Source organism: Salminus brasiliensis, chromosome 21 (assembly GCF_030463535.1).
Source record: "Salminus brasiliensis chromosome 21, fSalBra1.hap2, whole genome shotgun sequence".
Taxonomy (NCBI): Eukaryota; Metazoa; Chordata; class Actinopteri; order Characiformes; family Bryconidae; genus Salminus; species Salminus brasiliensis.
In genome coordinates, this window is record NC_132898.1 from 33466978 (window position 1) to 33485904 (window position 18927).

An 18927-nucleotide genomic window follows, 5' to 3' on the forward strand; every position below is an offset into this window, starting at 1 on the left:
AGGAAATTGGGTCACACTAAAAAGCTCAGTATTTTAAACATGCCACTGTGCTAGATCTGCCTTAGCCAACTGTAAGTGCGTGTGTCCGCTTACCCAGCTAGTAATGGTTCAGTGCAGCAGGTGGGGGCTTGATAAGCTCAGTGTGCTATTCAGCTGGTTATGTAAACTTCGCTGGGAAATGGATTGAGAAATGTGAAGATAATGTACCGAACATCTGTAAACAAGTTTTGATCGGTTTTCTGTAAGCTTTGGTTTAACAGCAGGATGAATTATCTTTAGTAATAAAGTAACTTTCCCAAAACTGAAAATACAATAAATAAAATACAATATAATAAAAAACACTGATAAAGCTGATACATAATTACACTCATCAATAATATTTAATGAATGTGTCATAAATGAGCTTATTATCAGGAAAAAACATCATGCTTCAGTGATTTCAGGAACTGACGCTTTTATGACACCTTGGATGTTTGATCCTGAGAAAGTAAAATAATAATACAGTCATAACTAAACTCCGCTGAACAGTTTATATCTCAGGTGGTTTCATGCAAGAGAGACATAAAATATTGACCGGATGAAATCTCAGAGGGGCTGTTGTGAAACAGTTAATAAACCCAGAGCCCAAATGTAAATGTAAAAATAATCCCATCTAAGTAGGAGTAAAGATTACCATAGTATCATTTGCTTTTAAACATTGTGATACTGTTGGTATTGTATTAGGTGTATTCATTTCCACTGTAGGAAGTACAAGGATCCCCAAGCTTCTGAGAGGTGCACCGTGATGTGGAGCCATTCTCACAGCTTTTAGCCTTTGTGGCCTTGTTTCTATATCATTATGAAGTGACCGTCGCGTTAAGCCAGAGGAGGGTTTTGTCAGTGGGCTGGGCGTATGTAAATATTTGGGGCGCAAACTGAATGAACCAAGACTGTTACATAACAGTTCGGGGGGGTTCTGAATTGGCTCATTTTCCAGCTCTGTTTTGGTTAGGGTGTTTTTTTAGAAGGAGAACACGACATCAGTACATCAGTTCCATGTTCCAGCAAATATATATACAGATAGATAGATCGATCACTTTATCAATCCCAGAGGGGAAGTCAGGTATTACAACAGCACAGAAGTAAAGAGTGAAGTAGCATCCTATAAATGTACAGATACATAAACAGAAGGAAAATAACAATATAGGACTATAACAAAGCAGTTAAAGTGTAACGTGCAGTAATAAGGTGCGTATTGTCATACTAATACCAACAAGACATTAATAGACAATAATAAAGCAAAATGTAATATAGGATGCATATACCAAGACAAATAAATACAAATATAAATATATAAACACAGACTTCTGTTCTAGGACACCTTTAAAGGGTCCGTGTTGTTACTGATGCCTCCAGTTTAGTACTCAAAAGATAGCTACATTTCTATTGGCTAACATTTTAGATTTCCTGTGGAGAAGTCCCGCCTTTTAACATCGAACCAATTACAATTTGTTTTACTGTTAAAATCCCGCCTACAATGCAAGCATTCAGCCAATCAGGTGCTCAGCGGGCATCGCTCCGCCCAAGACCCCAGTAGCGTGTTGTGTAAGCGCCGCTGGCTGAGCGAGGGCAGTGCGTGTGGCATGTCCTCCCTGCTCGAGCTGCTCGGATAGCCGCCGAACTTTTACCCGGAGGGAAACCGAGCCCTGCTGCCTGGGGAGATCTGCTGCAAGTGCTTTTAACGGCCCGCTTCGATTTTCTGCATTTTGTTGGTGGCGAATAACCCGGATTAGTGTGTGAGGATGATGAGCAGGAAGGTGTCGAGGACGCTCCTGGGCTCCCTGCGCGGAGTCTCCTCCTCCAGCGCTCGGCTGAATCGCCCCCCGGCGTCCGTCAGCGCCCCGCAGAGAGAGAGAGGTAGCCCGGTAGTTCGCTTAGAGTCCTCGGCTAGAAGCTAATCCCTCACATGCCTCCCTGTAGTCCTAATCCCCCTCTGCCCTCATGACGCACCTCAGTCTGGACAGCTAGCCTAGCCTAGCCTAGCCTAGCCTGGCCTGGGCTGTAGCTGCGCTGCCCGCTAGCCTGAGTTAGCCTCCGGGCGTCTGGCTCGCTGGACGGGGTTGTCATGAGTAGAAGGGGGTGTTTTTATATTAATATAATGATGAATGTGTGAGTGTTATTCTGCCTCTCTCCCCAGAGCTCATCAAGAGCAGGCAGCTGGAGAGCGACGAGCTCCGGCCGCTCTACATGGACTTCCAGGCCACAACACCGATGGTACCAGATCTCTGTAGTAGCCTAAACCCGTGTGTGTGTGTGTGTGTGTGTGTGTGTGTGAGAGAGTGTGAGAGAGTGTGAGAGAGTGTGAGTGAGTGTGTGAGTGAGTGTGTAATATAGTGGCTCAAGCAGCAGCAGCAGGGCCTGTCCTGGGTTCAGTGGAGCTTCATGGTAAAGGCAGCTGCTGTCAGCCCTCAGCTCCTCTCCCTTCTGTCCTCATCCAGTCTGAAATGATGAGATGGACTCTGAGGACTGACCATCACACAATCCCCCAATTCTAGAATTACATTAAACAAAAAACAGAGATTAGCCACAGAATTCAATTGAGAAAAAAGTGAGGCACAGAGACCGATATCAGCATCATCGGTCAGATGTTTATATTTGACACTCAAATATTAATTGTGATACAAATGCATTGGTAGCGACAGATTATTCAGATATTCTTATGTACTGAGTAAAGTGATTTTTACTCATAATATGCTGCCTTTCAATTCATTAAACCAGTCTAATTACACTGTTGGTAATGAAATGTGCAGCTGATCAGTGTTTAGAATTGGGGAGATGCTTAGAAAAACATACTGTATACCACAATAACAACACTGATCACAATACGATAAAATATCATCATATTATTCGGCTCTGGCGTTAGGGGCTTTATTAAAAGCTGTTGGTGTATTTTCGGATGTATAGATTCCTCAGATACTCTTTAGTCTTGGAAGGTGGAGAATCTTCTCCAGTGCTGTTGGTTGGCGTCTGGCGTCAGTCTGTCGGTGTTGGACGCTTTCTGGTTGCCGTTGTTTTCATTATTCAGTATTGTTGATATCTGCCTCTACAGGATCCCAGAGTTCTGGACGCCATGCTTCCTTACCAAGTGAACTACTATGGCAATCCACACTCTAGGACACATGCTTATGGGTGGGAAAGCGAGACTGCGATGGAAAAAGCAAGAAAAGTAGGTTGATTGTGTGCTTTTCTCCTCCTCCAGGACGGGGGTTTTTGTTGGCTGTCTCTGCAGATAGTTGCGGGTTACGTCGTTGTTTCAGTCACATGAGGATCTGAAATAATGGCCACGGTTTGCTTGTGGAATCCAAAGCAAAATATTTGGGTTAAAGCAAAAATGCTTTGCTTATGTGAGCACCAGTGTTTATTTTCCTTTCCAGCAAGTAGCAGATCTTATTGGGGCCGATCCACGAGAGATTGTGTTTACCAGTGGCGCCACGGAGTCCAACAATATGTCAATCAAAGTAAGTATTTCATTGCAGGAAGAGGAGGATGATTATTGTTTCTGTATTAACAGATTATTTTGGACTGTAGTTCTTTCTGTATTAGTTTTTTCTATGATGTTCAGTGTTGTGTTTGAACTAATCAGACGTCAGATTATATTTTCTAACTTCTGATTTGGCTCCAGGGTGTGGCTCGGTTTTATAAGGCGAAGAAGAAGCACGTCGTCACCACGCAGACGGAGCACAAGTGTGTGCTCGACTCCTGCCGTGTCCTGGAGGCTGAGGGCTTTGAAATAACATACTTGCCCGTAAAAAGCAATGGATTAATTGATCTTCAGGTATGATTTGTGCCATTAGGAGTAAGGGTGTAGTGCTCTCTGAAGCAGCGTCTCTCTGGCCCGTTCATAAGGGGTGTAGTATATTATCTGTGGTGGGGTGTAGCCTGTCAGGGAAAGGTGGGATAGGAAGGGTTTATGGTATATGTGCACCCACTCCTCAACGACTGGGCTTTTAAAAAAGTGTAGTATATTGTTTATTGTTAAACGGTTGTGATTTTTTGGGGGTTTGTTGTGTCAGATGGTGGCACAGCAGGTAATGAAGTTCTGTCTAATAACTTTGCTGAAGTAGTCTGTGTAGTATACTGTGTAGGATGAGAAGATTATGCTCTTATTGCCGTGACAAGTAGTTTTAAAGAATAGCTGCCTAAAGTGTGTGTGTGTGTGTGTTTATTTATTTATTGTTATTGGATTTAGGGCAGTGTGTTTAAAAAATAATTTGTGATTATTATTAGTAGTATGATACTTTGTTTTATAATAAATTGGTAATGGTATATTAGAATTGTGCTATCAGTGCTTCTCCTTTGTCCATTTCAGCAAATCATGATATATAAAATAAACAAAAGTGATGTGGCAGCAGAACACTTCTGTAATTTCACATCTGTGCCTCTTTGTTTTCACATTTGATAATGAATTAAAGATCAGGAAACAATCACAACATTGTTCATTCTTAATGTTTCTTCTTCTGTTTTCCAGCAACTCGAGGAAACGGTACGTCCAGATACCAGCCTGGTTTCTGTGATGACGGTCAACAACGAGATTGGAGTCAAACAGCCGATTAAAGAGATCGGTAATTCTCTAACTCAGCCGCACGTCATGACCAACACTAATAAAGACCCTGAGCAACACTGTCCTCTAATTCTCCCTGTTTAGGTCAGATCTGTAGGTCCAAGAATGTGTTCTTCCACACTGACGCTGCCCAGGCTGTCGGGAAAATCCCCATCAATGTCTCTGACCTGAAAGTGGATTTGATGTCGATCAGTGGGCACAAAATATATGGCCCCAAAGGTGCAATAAGCCTCTCATTAATCATTTTCTTTAGTGATTTGTTTGATGAAGAAAATGTAAAGATGGTTCAGGATCTAAAATCAGGCTTTTCTGATTAAAGGATCTGCAGGATCTGTACTAAGTGAACCTGATATTGGAATATTAATGTGAGACTGAATCTGGATGCTGTTTCCAGGCGTTGGGGCTCTGTATGTCAGGAGGAGGCCGAGGGTTCGCATCGAGCCACTGCAGAGTGGAGGGGGGCAGGAGAGGGGGCTGCGCTCAGGAACTGTACCCACCCCCCTGGCTGTGGGACTGGGGGCTGCCTGTGAGCTCGCTCAGCAAGAGATGGAGGTAGAACTTTACATACACGGTCTGAGTGGCTGATATATAGATCTGTACACTGTTGCAACTCCACCCCATGTTATTCCATCATCTCCATTCTGGGAGATCTAACGTTCCTCCTACCCTGTCTTTACTCTGCTGGAAGTGCTCTGTTCTACCAGCGAGGGAACCACACTCCTTTCTTCGGTTCTAAACCTGCTCTGTTGTTGTTTATTTATTTTGCTTGTCTACTCTTTGCCTACTTTGCATAGCTTGTGTGTTAGTGGTCCTGCTACAGCACTACCCAGAATGCAGCTTGTGTTTGCATGAACAGAAAGCAGCAACACATGAAGCTTTTGTCTAACAGGCCTAACAGTCACAGCAGTATTTAGCATGGATTAAAATGGTAATAAATTATCCTAAGAACATCATAACAAAATAAACAACCTGTTTTTCTTCAGTATGACCATACTCGAGTGACCATTCTAGCTACTCGCTTTGTGCGGAAGATCATGTCTGAGATTCCTGATGTGGTGATGAATGGAGATCCAGAGCAGAGATACCCAGGTGAGACACCCTGAAAAAAGTGTAAGGTACGGGTGGGAAAAGCCAACAGTAATCCAAAATCTGTAGATCTGAACTTTTCGGTCGGTCATTTTTCCTCACAAGATAAAGATGATCAGTCAGAAGAACATGTGCACCCAAACCATGGCAGCAGATTGCCCCCCACAGCATAACTGAGGGGTAAAGCACTCTGGCCTGTCCTGTTCTCTTGGTGTACGCCAAACCACACCTGCACTCTCCCACTTGAAGAATACAGCTGTTTTCACCGACACAGAACACCTGTTCAAAAGGCTTTTACTAGCGGGTGGGATGTGTGTCAGTTTTACTGGGTGAAAATATAATAAGCCAAGAGTGTTAGTAAACACTTCAGGGGGTTGGATTTTGACATTTATTGAGCTCTTGTTATTTAACCAAACCACGATTAACACCGTTTAATCTGTTTAGGTTAAAGTCCAAGTTATTTAACTTGTTTATTTTAGGGTTCTCCAAACTTGTTACTCACCTGATGTCTAATATTTCGTCATCACTTTTTAGGATGCATCAACTTATCATTTGCGTATGTTGAGGGAGAGAGTTTGCTGATGGCCTTAAAGGATGTTGCGTTATCATCTGGGAGGTCAGTTATTTCCTGGATGGTTGTAAAATAAAGTGTTTTTTTAGTCACAGTAATTGAAGTTGGTCCTCTGCTGTTCGCAGTGCGTGCACCTCCGCTTCATTGGAGCCTTCCTATGTCTTGAGGGCAATAGGAACAGATGAGGACCTGGCCCATTCTTCAATCAGGTTGGCATTAGATAGTGTGTGTGTGTGTAATATGTCTGTACTATAACTTGGTGATTAGCAGGTCCTCGCTCTGGGCTGACTTTAGACATTGTGAGCAGGTTTGGAATTGGGCGTTTTACCACTGAGGAGGAAGTTGACTACACAGCTGAGAAGTGCATTCAGCAGGTCAGACGACTGCGAGAAATGAGGTATGTAATCACTGCACGTCAATAAAGAATAAATAGTTTTGGTGTGCCAGTTTGTTTTTCCAGTTATAGTTTCATATCTCTTAAAATGGTTGAGTTTGTAATGGAGATACAAGGAAATGGAAATCGTGAAGTGACATCAGTAGCCGATATTTTTCTTACACATATCTATAAATCCTTTTAAACATGAATAAATGCATAAAATGTTACTATGTTACATATATTTCTGTTGGGATGCCAATGCAGTGGCTACAAAACATGTGGAAATGTCCAGTGCAGATTATTTTTCTTTAAAGCCGTTAAAGTTGTGAGTCCTTTGAAATGACCTGAAATTCTGCATTTAATGCTAATCTAAACCACAGTTATAGACAACCATGATCTGACTACACTAATAACACACACGGCTCTGCTGTTCATGCATTTTATTTCATTGAGTAAACATCCCACAGTGCAGGCTAGAAAAAGTAAGTGGACCCTTCAGTGTAATATTTAATGACCTGTAAATCCACCTTTTAGCAGCATTGCCTCCACCAGACAGATTTCCTGTAGAGCTGTAGGATAGGACGTAGGACTGACCCAGCGCTGAGGAGGAATTATAGTCGGTTCATCAGTATTTCTGAAGAGTTCACAGGCTTCTTAAGGTCATGCCACAACATCTCAGTAGGGTTGAGGTCAGGACTCGGCGCACATCTTCGTTCCAATCAGCGCTCCAAATCACACATCATCGTCTTTTTAAACCAGTATTTATTAGATTCGCTTCTCTGCTTTGGTTCACTGTCAAACCTCTTCAGCTTGAGGAGAACTGCTGCTCTTGCATTCTCCTGTGGGATACAGTTCTACACCTTTGAGCTCAGTCTCATGTGATGCAGAAATCCAGGTACTTTCAGAGGGTTCACTCACTATTTCTTGCAGCTGTACGTGCTGCAACACCAGTAGACCAAAATCAGTGTGCGGTTCTAATTTCTACAGTTTCTAATGATTGTTTTGGTGTCCTGTAGTCCGTTGTGGGAGATGGTGCAGGAGGGCGTTGATCTGAAGAGTATCAAATGGACGCAGCATTGAACTGCCTCTCGGGGGGGGAAACGGCGGAGGAGCGTTGCAGTACAAATACTTTTAAACAGCTTGTTGAAAATGCCTAGGACTTCTCTTTCCTCGAAGAAACACGCACAATTTTATTACTTGATTTGAGAATTGAGAAGGTCCGCCGGCTTCTAGGGGCGTTTTGTACTAGCGTGCAGTGTTGGGGTTTTCTTTTCTTCCATGTTTGAGTTGTTGATCGCTGGGATTGCAGAGAGACGTTTGTCTCTCCCTTCCTCAGCTGACCACCCAGGAGAAAACTGTCTCCTAAGAAGTTCTCAGAGTTAGCTTTCCTCACAGAACACGTAGACTGTGTGTATATCGCTGCTGTCCAATGAAAACCATGTATCTCCATTTTGTTTGGTTTTAGTTTTCTCCATGGTTTAAACGCTGCAGCTGCTTCTGTAGTGTGTATATTATTCTGGATGAATGGACCAATAGAAATGCTCCAAATTAATAAGAATTACCTCTTATTTTACATTGACTTCCATTTAGAGAGAACAGTTTGCCTTCGGTTAAATCACCGTTCTGCATTTTCTGTAGTTTTTATGGGACTTAGTTTACTGCTCACCACATCACACCTTAGTCTTAAATCTGAATTAGGACTTTAGATACTCCTGTTACATTTTCTGTAGTTTTTATGTGCATTATGTGTATAAATTTAATAAGTTGTATGCCAGGTGTGCGTGTGTATATATGTATATGTATCGTCGCTGTCATGCAAAAGTCTCCTATGTCCAAAACGGCAACTTTACAGGGGAAGTAAAAAAAATATATATAGTTTTATGAAAATTTTCCAGAACTACTTTTATTCCAATTAATTTTGGAGCATTTCTATTAGTGTCTGGTCATATTATAAGAACAGCTGCCAGCATCAAAATGTGAAAATTGGCAAAAATGGAGATGTAAGGTTTGTGTGTGACAGCAACATATACATATATATAATGTATATTATAAAGTCACAGCAGAACCAAGAACAGATCATATTCTTTTATTCTTGATTTGAGAGATGTTTATTTATGTAAAATGAGAAAATACCTGAAATAGTATAATTTTGGAAAAGTGTGAATTTAAAGAATCTGAAAACAGAAGGCTGTGTAAGGGCGGGTCTTATCCTCACCTGTCTGTTTATCACGCATGTTGTGTAAGGAGCGGAGTTTAGCCCCATGTGCAGCCTGCTTCTCCTTATTAGGTTTCATTCAGGCGGTTTACAGTGAAACTGGCTTAATCAGGTCTGTTGGTGTGTAGACACTGTCGTCATTCCAGTCACAAATAAAAACTATACAGACGGATTTTGCTCTGCTTTTTGTTCCTCACCAGCGCTCCTGTCTGACTGTTCTTGTGTTAAGGTTTGATCGACGGCCCGTTGTGAGAAATGAAAAACAAACTGCTGTTGAAATCGGAATTGTATTCACACTCACATGGAATCAAATGAGCATTTTGTGATTTACAAAAAAAAGGCAAGACCAGAACCTTTGTACATGTCTTTCTGTACAGCTTTCCTTCTCATATATACAATAAAAATGAACTATGTACAACACATTTCACCCAGTCCTCTCACAGGACAACAATAAAAGACACACCTGAAGGTGTACAGTGTTCTACACAAAAATGGGGTGCTATTATAAAAGTGCCACATTGATGAAGTGCTGCTGTAAGTCATGAGCAGACAGGACATTAAGAAGAGGCTGGATACTGTACAACACACACACAAGTGAAGTACCTCTACACACATTTCTCACTCTTTAGACAGAATTTAAACACACTTTGCCAATCATTTCTGTTCCGACATACGCTGACAAGAGCAGACATAACACACACCACTTTAGATTGTTCATCCATGCGGTTGAGACATCATGATAAGCAGGTAACCAGCTCCTGAGATCACAAAGAACAAAAAAAACATGATGTTCAACACAGAGAGCAAGAGATTCTGCAGCTGACTTTAGAAAGCAGTCCAAGAAACAGATACCTGCTTATATATATACACACACACACATTCACTATATGTCCAAATGTTTGTGGACACCCCCTCTAATGACTGTATTCGGCTTCTTTAAGTTTCACTCATTGCTGACTAGATATCGTCTAGTCCCTGTAGAGAAGTACTGCCAATAGAATAGGACTCTCTGGAGCAGATAAACATCATGACCCTATTGGCACCATGATGCCTAATGCCAGGTGTGGGCTAGAGGGGTATAAAGCCCCCCAGCATTGAGCTGTGGAGCAGTGGAGGAACTGTGTTCTCTAGAATGTACTTTTGGGATGAGTTGGGGTGATCATCATACAACATACTAGTAATACACTTGTCGCTAAATGCAATCAAATCCTCAGAGCAATGCTCCTCTAGAATCTAGTTGAAAGTCTTCTCTGGATAGTAGAGACAGTTATTCCAACAAAAGCAGGAGAAACTCTAAAAGAGCAGGTGTCCCAATTATTTTGTCCATATAGCGCATGTTTGTGTGTGTATGTATATATACATCCCTCTCACACAAAAAATGTTCTCCATTTTTCTCCATAGTGTGAATCTGGCAGATGTTCTTTATACTGCATCAGAATGTCATGATGAATGGATCAATATAAATGCTCCAAAATGACTCAAAATCTATTTACTTTTACCTTCATTAAAAAGTTAAGTTTCTCCTGTAAAGCTGCTGTTCTGGAGATACAAGATTCTTGCGTGACAGAATATATATCACGTGTCATGATATATATTTAAGTGCTGGTTCTGGAGATTACCCTGTAATTCCAAAGGGACAGACTGTTTATGAATGAACGGAACACAGCAGTCTGTGTGCTTTCTTAAAAGGAAAGTGTGTCTGAGTCTGTCGCCAGCTGCAAAGTATGACATCATCAGGGTCTATAATCAGATGGGAGCAATTAATAATAATTAATAATTTTGCTTTAAAATCGTTTGGGGACCCCTGACTCAAACTGTGTGTTTTATTGTTACACAACTCCTGCAGCAAAACTATTTAAAGTCTGAAATCCTTATTACACAAAAGAAAACTTTTCTTTAAGGGTACTTTAGTAAAGGCAATGGTTCTATATAGAGCTATGACAACTCAAAGAACCAGTTCAACACATAAAGGGTTCTTTGCCTGGTAAAATGATCCTGTACAAGAAAATATTCTTGTAGTTTGTTCTTTTAAAAAAGCTTTCACTGTTGTTACGAGATTTTTAGGGTTTAGGGGTGTAATGCTACACATTACCCAACCTACCCTGTGTGTGATGGATGCACATCAGTGTATGCATTAGCCATATTTACTGGGTCTAAATCATCACGTGTTGTATCTGAGCACACACACTAAATATCTACCCTTTAAAGGAGTGTGCTAAGTAGTTAGTTAATAGGGTGTCCAAACATTTGCACATTTCCTATTTTAGTTACAAAATACAAATAAAATATGTAAATTAGCCTGGGGCTCCCAAACCTTTTCCTACAACTTTAGCATCTTTCAAAGCGTCACAAAGATCAAACATTGTCAACACACCTATAAAAATGAGAGATATGAATGTTTGGCGCAAAGCAAAATCAGCTAATACAATAAATATGAGTCAGCATTCATAGTTTCAATGCTCAAACACCGCCTTAATCCCCCATGTATTTATGAGTTTCAGAAATGATGTGTGGTGACAGCTTCTGACCAGCAGAGGGCGATGCCTGATTGTCTTCATGTTTGGTAGCTTGAATGCTGCTGTAACGATGCCCCTAGAGGACATTTCTGGCAGATTTAAGTATAACAGATCAGAAATTGATTAACCAGCTCTAAAATCTGAGAATATTACCTATCGGTAAACAATAACGCTTTCTTTTCTTTTCTTTTTTGTTGTTTTGTTTCTTTTCTGTAAATGTTCATTGACAGCCTAAACAAAATAATCTACGGACTCCCACAGAACACTTTGGTTTAAATTAGTTTTCTTTTCTTTAAAAATGATTATCTTTAAAATCAACCCCAACCTAAATCTCCAACAATCACTGAATCACAGTAGAACCACATTTGCTGCTGTAGGCAGAAAGCACGGCTAAATGGAACAGAACAACAAACAGAACATGGTGAGTGTGCTTGGAGCATGCACTGCTTTTCTTGCTTGTACTTAATGGCACTGGCTCACGGTCACATAATGTCTACAAAAAACTCGCAGGGGTTGCCCATGGCGTGCTGGAATGACTGTCGACTTGCTGTGAGCTCCGGAGGGACGGATGCTAGCTCACGGACCGGCGGGGCCCCTGGCGGCCCGCTGCTAATGGCCCCTTTAGGGGTAAGTCTGGCTAGGCTGTAGGGAGGAGGCAGACCAGGCGGCCCATAAGACGAGGCATGGCTCCGTTCACTGTGTGCACAAGAAGCGCGGCCGTGCTTGGAAAAGGAGGTGTGGCTGTAGGAGAAGGAGGCGCGGCTGTGGTGGGACGGCACACGGCTTCGGTGAGAGTGGGTTTTGCTGTGTCCAGAATGGGCACGGCTTTGGGCCGAAAGTGCGTGGCTACGGTGGCTGAGCTGACTGGCTGAGCGCTCACCCCGCCTACCACCTCCTCGAGTGCCCGTATCGGATTCGCTGCCACCACTGCCTGTCGACTTGTGGTCTTTTTCCCGAGGCACGGGCTGCTGGCTTCTCCCAGCACTGGGGTTGGAACTGCTGCTGCGGCTGCCTAAAGGAGAGATAGAATGATTGCTGAAGTGTAGGCTGACAATCTGATCCAATAGCTTTCTGAATAAAAAATCAGATACGACTAACAGTTTTAATCCCTGATTAGGATTACTAACCCAGTGTAGATAGTAATGCTAGTATCTAATGCTAAAATCGAAGTCCCTTCAGATCAATACAGAGCAAAGCACATTTAGTGTGGACTACTGTCAGGGGTAAATACTTCTGAAGAAGTAAACAATAAATCATGTGCCTTGCATAATGATTTTTTTATATATACATAACCATGTCAAAGCAACAGATAGATAGGTGCTCAGTTCAGGTCCCAGAAGGCTGCAATCCAGCACAGTCAGGTAATCAGTGGGTCACAACCACTGATTTAGAAAAATGTGTCCTTTTCTCAGATACTTTCTCCCTGACCAGAAGAAAATAGCACTTAGGTTTAAAACTGGCATTAGTATGTATATATTTTAATTAGTCACCATATCAGCAGAAACAATATGAAATATAACCATCACATTTGATCTGAACTGAGCTGATTCTGATTTAGATGGTCTTGTGAATGCGGTTATAAGATGAAGAACAGTTCCCAGGCTCCCAAATCAGTAGACATCAGTTTCAGAAACAATCATATATTGTAAATGAGTCACCATAAAAACATTTTTCTTCAAATAGAGAAGAAGGTCTTAATTAGGGTTGGTTGTTAAAATGTTATGATTGCTAGATGTCCATGTTTTAAAAATATATAGAAACCAAAGAAATGGCAATGCAACTGAAAGATGATTCACTTTACATGAAAAAATCAAAACAATTTGTTCTTCTAAAAATGTAAACACCACCACTCGTCTACATGATTTACAGGGCAGAGCCTAAAGAACACAGAATAAAGTTTAAAGAATTATATGAAATCAGTGTCACCCAACTCGGATTGCTTTTTACAGCACACCAGCAAAGCATGCTCAGAGACAGAGATGTGAGGTGAGCCAGTGGGACGAAGATAAAGCAACAAAGCGTATGAAGAGACAGAGAGAGGAAGGGAGGCTGCCTTACCGGACACCCAGCGGTGGGACTACCTCCTCCATCAGCCTGCCATTGCCCAGCACAAACAGAGGGAATAGCACAGTTACATAGTGGCCCTACCTACAAAACACATCTCTCTCTCTCTCTCTCTCTCTCTCTCTCCCTCTCTCTCTCTCTCTCTCTCTCTCTCTCCAGCAACCTGAGCTTTTCACACCAGCCATATTACTGGCCAAATACTTTATAAATAACTGTTCATTTAAATAACCTTTTTTCACACAAATGGAGCAGGCATTTCTATTAGTAATTAAATAATTAAATTGATAAGGGTTGCATTTTCAACCGTCTCAGAAATGTTCCCAATTCTTCTTTTAGTTGTTATTATTAATATTATTTTACTTATTATTATTATTTTTATTAGTAGTAGTAGTAGTAGTATATACCGAGAATAATACTGAAAACATTTTTGATTAACAAAATTTACTATTGTTAAAACAATTTATTAATGAAAGTAGTCTCCCATGTCTCCCTTTTGATATAAGAAGCTGCATGTGAGGTGGAGCTCTTTTGAACAATTTTGCTTCCAGCTAGATTATTTTTATTATGAATTAATCTGGTTGTTGTCTTCATTAATCAACTGATTGTTTGATTTTTAAAGCTGATTAAATATTTGTGTGTTTTTGAACCAATACTGGTGTTAAGTATACACAGCACATTAAGTGTACACAGTATATTACTCATCAATACAATACGATGATATACCTAAAACCGGTATCCTGCTGCTACTTTGTTGACTAGGGGTGGGGACCACTACAGGCCCTACGGTGTTTTATCATAATGCTACAGCCATAATATCGTTTTACTGCAATAGAGATTATATTAGTTTTAGAGAAATAGCGTTAAGTAATATGTCTGACTGTAAATTATGCTTCCAGAAGAATACTTTTGATATTATATGACATCTACCTTTTTAATTTTGATTTCTTTATTATTGACACATAAAACTGGGAAGTAGACAAAGCAACAAACCTTTTTCCAACAATTACATGTAATTTAAATGAAGTACCTCTTGCAAATGTGATTAAAAGTAACAATAGGAATAGCTGAAACACATTTTAATGTGTTCTAGTTTGGACAGGGAACAAGCCCGGAAGTCTGGTGTAGGTGGGAAATCAGTGCTATTCACTACATTATCCAAGCAACCTACCAAAGCATCCACTGACTGAGGCCCTGGTCTCACCAGAAAGAATGAAAAAGACTTCTCAACGTCACCTTATAGACTAGAAAGACATTGATACATTGATACTTGTGCCTGCACATCCAAAATAAGTATCACAACACTGTTCACAAACTGAAATACAGCACGTAATCTGACAATTAAGTACAGCAATCTGACACTAACCTTCATCCCAAACCACTTCACAAACACTCTATTCAATCCAATTCTCACAATTTACTACCAACAACAGAAACAGACACTACACTCCCCTTGCCTGAAGTGCTCTACTCATGATCAATACATTACAGTTGTAACTATTATAAAGTGAAGGACCTCCGTGAGTGGCATGAGTCAACTACAAGCATAATGAAGTGATTAGTGTGAGAAAATACTGTCAACATGAAGTTCAGTGGCCATGGCGGTGCTTATGAAATGAGAGAGTTGGTATGATGATGGGTTTCTGTGAAGAACATCAAACTATAAACGAAACCATGTGAAAAATATCAAAACAGCAAAGGTGTTTTATACTGATTACAGCCATACTGCACAGAGAGGCACAAGGCATGGATGCATGGATGTGCACATTAATGGTACAAAACACCATTAATTTGCAGGGACAAAAACTTTGCATTGCCAGATGTAGTTATGAAATAAGATGCAAAAAGCCCAAAACTCTTGACAATTATTGCCTATGCAACCTCCTGGGCTTAATATGACACAATTAAAATATTAGCCAATGGAGAAATGCAAATTAAGTAAGCCCATCCGGTCCTTAAATTTATATGAACAGTGGTGCTGCCATTCCAATGATTAAACTAAATATCTTGGGACAAGGCGATTAACTGTTTTTTTTTTTTTTTTCTAAAGACCTCAAGTTCATCAGACATTTTACTACAGTGGTCAGCAATAATACATTATTTTATGACTACATTTATTTCCAGTCTTTGATTAGTCGGATCATGTGCTTGAATTAAACTAAAAGTCTACAGAAACTGTTCAAGAGTTAATTATCACTATTTGGAAAAATAATTTGGAAAAATAATTTGGAATGTTTTCCCCAAAATGTAGTCAATCAGTCAAGACATGGCATCCAAAATTTGCTAAAAAGTTAATATAGCAAACAAATGGAACCTTTTACCCCACCAATTATAATCTTGCAAACTGCATGCCTACTGTAAATCATCACACAATTACCTTCTACTTCACAACTGAACTTCTTCTTAAGAAATATTACATAGAGTAAATTATGTAGTTTCTGATACTGTATGATTTACTTATCTACACATCTACTTATCTACACTTATCTACAGATATTATGTATGGCTAAAATTCAGGGGGTCTTTCGCCACACTCTGATAATGGTCACATTCTCTGTACTCCATGAATTTAATTAGAACCAACTCTACCTCTTTACCCTGCTACCTGCGTCAGACTAGCTCCCACCCTCCTTTTACTGCTATCTGCCTACCAGCAATGCTGAAGTTTCTACAGACTCTTAAACTATTTGCTACTATAATTATAATTACCACCATTAACCATCATTACTTTCATTATTTTATATTAATTTACTTTTCATTATTTATATATATACTATGATTATATTAGCTATATTATATTAGAATGATATCAGCACTCCTGAGCAGAAGAACAGTCTGGGGGGTTCAGTGACTTAATGTCAATAATTTAATGTAATAAATAAGTAGTTCTGACCAGAGGAGGATGCGTCCAGCCTTGTAAGTCTAGGTTTCTCCAAAGGTTTCTACATCCAGCTCTGAGGGAGTTTTCCTTGCCACTGTTGTCTTTGGCTTACTTACTTGGGGTTTTGTTTCTTATTATTGTATTCCTGTAAAGCTCAGGGCCTGAAATTCATTTTTCAAAATGGGGGGGAATTCCCCCCTTAAATGTGTCACATAAGGGGGATTTCTACATTTTGGGGGGGATACTACTGGTGAGCTGAACTACAGGTCTTGCCTTGTCCTTTTTAAGAGTTTTGTTGCTGTGCTTCAACTTAAGATATTCGCTGAACTATAGACATTGCTGTAACTTGTCTCTTGGTTCTTCTCTACCCTGATGTCCTCTCCTTGGTCTTTCTTTTGTAGTTTTCTATTTTTCTTGTACTCCAAAAATCAATATCAAAAAACACAAACATTCCAACTGCTCTCTGGAAGGGGTCAAGCTCTGAAATGAGCATCAGATTGGTGAGGCTTGTTATAAGTCAGTAAATTTAAGAACTTTTTAAAAAACTTTTTTCAACGTTTTACAGCTGTTTTGTGTGCTGAAACTGTGTCCACATGGCATGTGGCATGACATCACAGTCCGCCGACTTGGCATCAGGCAGAACTATATACACTGCAGTTATGTTTTTCTTTTGTCCTTCTCCTCTGTTATTGGCCACCTCTTGTAGTTCATCAATGTCCTCAGTTGTTATATTAGTAGCTGCCTTTGTGTGCTATTCTTTCCCTGTCCTCTGTCTCCTTTGCTTCATCTCTTTCCACTTGATAACAGCTCTCTTGAAATCAAACTGGTCTCGGGGAGGGCCAAGCTCAGAAATGAGCATCAGATTGGTGAGATTTGTATTACTCAGTGAATTTCTGAATTTAGTTTTAATCCTGTTTTGTGTGCTGAATCCACGTTCACACGACACACTTGCAACTGGAATGACCAGAGCTATCTTAATGAGTTTCTCCATTTCAGTGAACACACCGCTATGTTCATGCAGCAAAGTCTCTGCAAACTGTTGAAAGGAAAATGAAGCATGTGACTCACTGGAAACCATGATTTGCTTCAGCATCGCAAATTCTGACCGAGCTCCATCTGCATTTACACTACGTGAAAAGTGTGTGAACAGGTTTTCAAGCTTCTCTGCACCATAGAGAGAGAGATTCTCAGAGGCCTGTTTTGCTACAATGGCCTTTTTTGGTTCAAAAATAGTGAACCATGACAGAATATCCATTGTGTCAGTAGGGAATCTTCTGTCAATTTCATCTATCAAGGATCATGCATACCTGTTCTTCATGCCATCAAAGGCTGGTTTTTGAGTGTTGAACTCAAAAAGCTTGTCTCCTTTGAACTTATTACCCTGAAGAGAGCTGAAGAATTCTTCTTATTCTTATTCTTCTTAACGAGATGCCCAAATTTTGAATTAGCCAGTTCGTTTTCTGCAATAAAGTAAGCAGTTTTGAGAAGCCCCGTTATTTCTTCCTCACACTGCAGCTGCGCAACTTCAATAGCGTTAGCCATCGCGCTTTCTTTTCAGTGCTGCTGTATGAGAAACACTGTCCGAGTGGCGACTTAAAGTCGACGTTTTGTAGCATCGGCTCGTAAAAGGCGCAGCACCGTACATTTTACAAATCGAGCAGCTCATTTCACCGCTATTAAGTTCAAGCCAAGGATATATTCTTGGCCAATTGGCCTGAAACTTATCTTTGGACTGCTGCTTTAGTTTGGTGCCGTCACCTGTCTGTGAATCCTGTGGATTAGCTTCGTTAACGCTGCTGCTTGTGCTAGTCCGTTCGGGTTCCGGTGCCTTTTTCTGAGCGGGTTCAGTTTCAGACGATGGAGATTTGCGTTTTAGCCAGCGTTCCATGTTTGTGTGCCTCAAGTTCTGAAAGTTGACCGGGAGAAATGCCTCTAAAGCAAAAGTTTCTCGTAGCTCTGTAGACAGAGGAGGAGTGAGCGCGCCGAGTGCAGCTTCCAGTACGCGCGGTCCATCCGTCCGTCTCACAATCCAAACCGGGATAATTTTTGCTGAACGTTTTTTGCTGTAATTGTGTGCGGGAGTTTCCCGCATTATTAAAGCTAAAATTGCGGGAATAGAAGAAATAGTGCGCAATTCCCGCAATCCCGCACTGAAATTCAGGCCCTGAAGCTGCTGCAGATACAATAGATCCAATACAGTATAACCAAAAATAAGTCTGTTTCTCAGCTATTGAGATAATTTGAGGCAACTGTGTGATGATTTAGACGTATAGTTTGAACAACGCTGATTTGTAAAGGTAAGGTATATACTTCCATTACTTGCTGTCTATATTAGCCTCATAACTCCAGTGTAGCAAACTTCCAGTGTGAACACATGAACTCCACTTACCCTCACTGTGCTGGCTGCCGGCACTGCCGCTGTGGAAACTGTGGCAAGGGTCAGAGTAGCCTGGGGGGAAGCCAGGGGGTGCCGAAGAGAAGGGTGGGTAGGGGAAAGGCTGGCCTCCCATGGGCCAGGGGTTGGTGGATGGAGGAAGAGGAGCAAGGGTGTCCTGTTCTGAACCACCACCACTCGAACCCTCATTCAAGTTCAGTGAAGCCATGTCTGAGAGAAAAAAGTT

The 18927-nt window shown here is 40.9% G+C and overlaps 2 protein-coding genes across 2 annotated transcripts in view; one reads left to right on the forward strand and one right to left on the reverse strand.

The window, feature by feature from the left end:
* The first annotated feature begins 1601 nt into the window (after positions 1 to 1601).
* nfs1 (NFS1 cysteine desulfurase) lies at positions 1602 to 9020 on the forward strand. The gene is made up of 13 exons (XM_072666177.1): positions 1602 to 1896; positions 2177 to 2253; positions 3089 to 3205; positions 3414 to 3497; positions 3662 to 3814; positions 4508 to 4601; positions 4685 to 4819; positions 4995 to 5152; positions 5584 to 5689; positions 6221 to 6302; positions 6383 to 6466; positions 6565 to 6654; positions 7650 to 9020. Exons 1-13 carry the CDS (start codon positions 1782 to 1784, stop codon positions 7711 to 7713), a joined length of 1359 nt encoding a protein of 452 aa, XP_072522278.1. The 5' UTR covers positions 1602 to 1781; the 3' UTR covers positions 7714 to 9020.
* A 101-nt stretch (positions 9021 to 9121) lies between these two features.
* Positions 9122 to 18927, reverse strand: part of dvl1b (dishevelled segment polarity protein 1b) — a 41084-nt gene continuing 31278 nt past the window's right edge. The window contains exons 14-15 of the mRNA XM_072666176.1: positions 18696 to 18911; positions 9122 to 12376 (exon numbers count right to left, since the gene is read on the reverse strand). Coding sequence (XP_072522277.1) covers positions 11847 to 12376; positions 18696 to 18911 — 746 coding nt within the window. The 3' untranslated portion in view covers positions 9122 to 11846. The remainder of the gene's footprint in view (positions 12377 to 18695; positions 18912 to 18927) is intronic.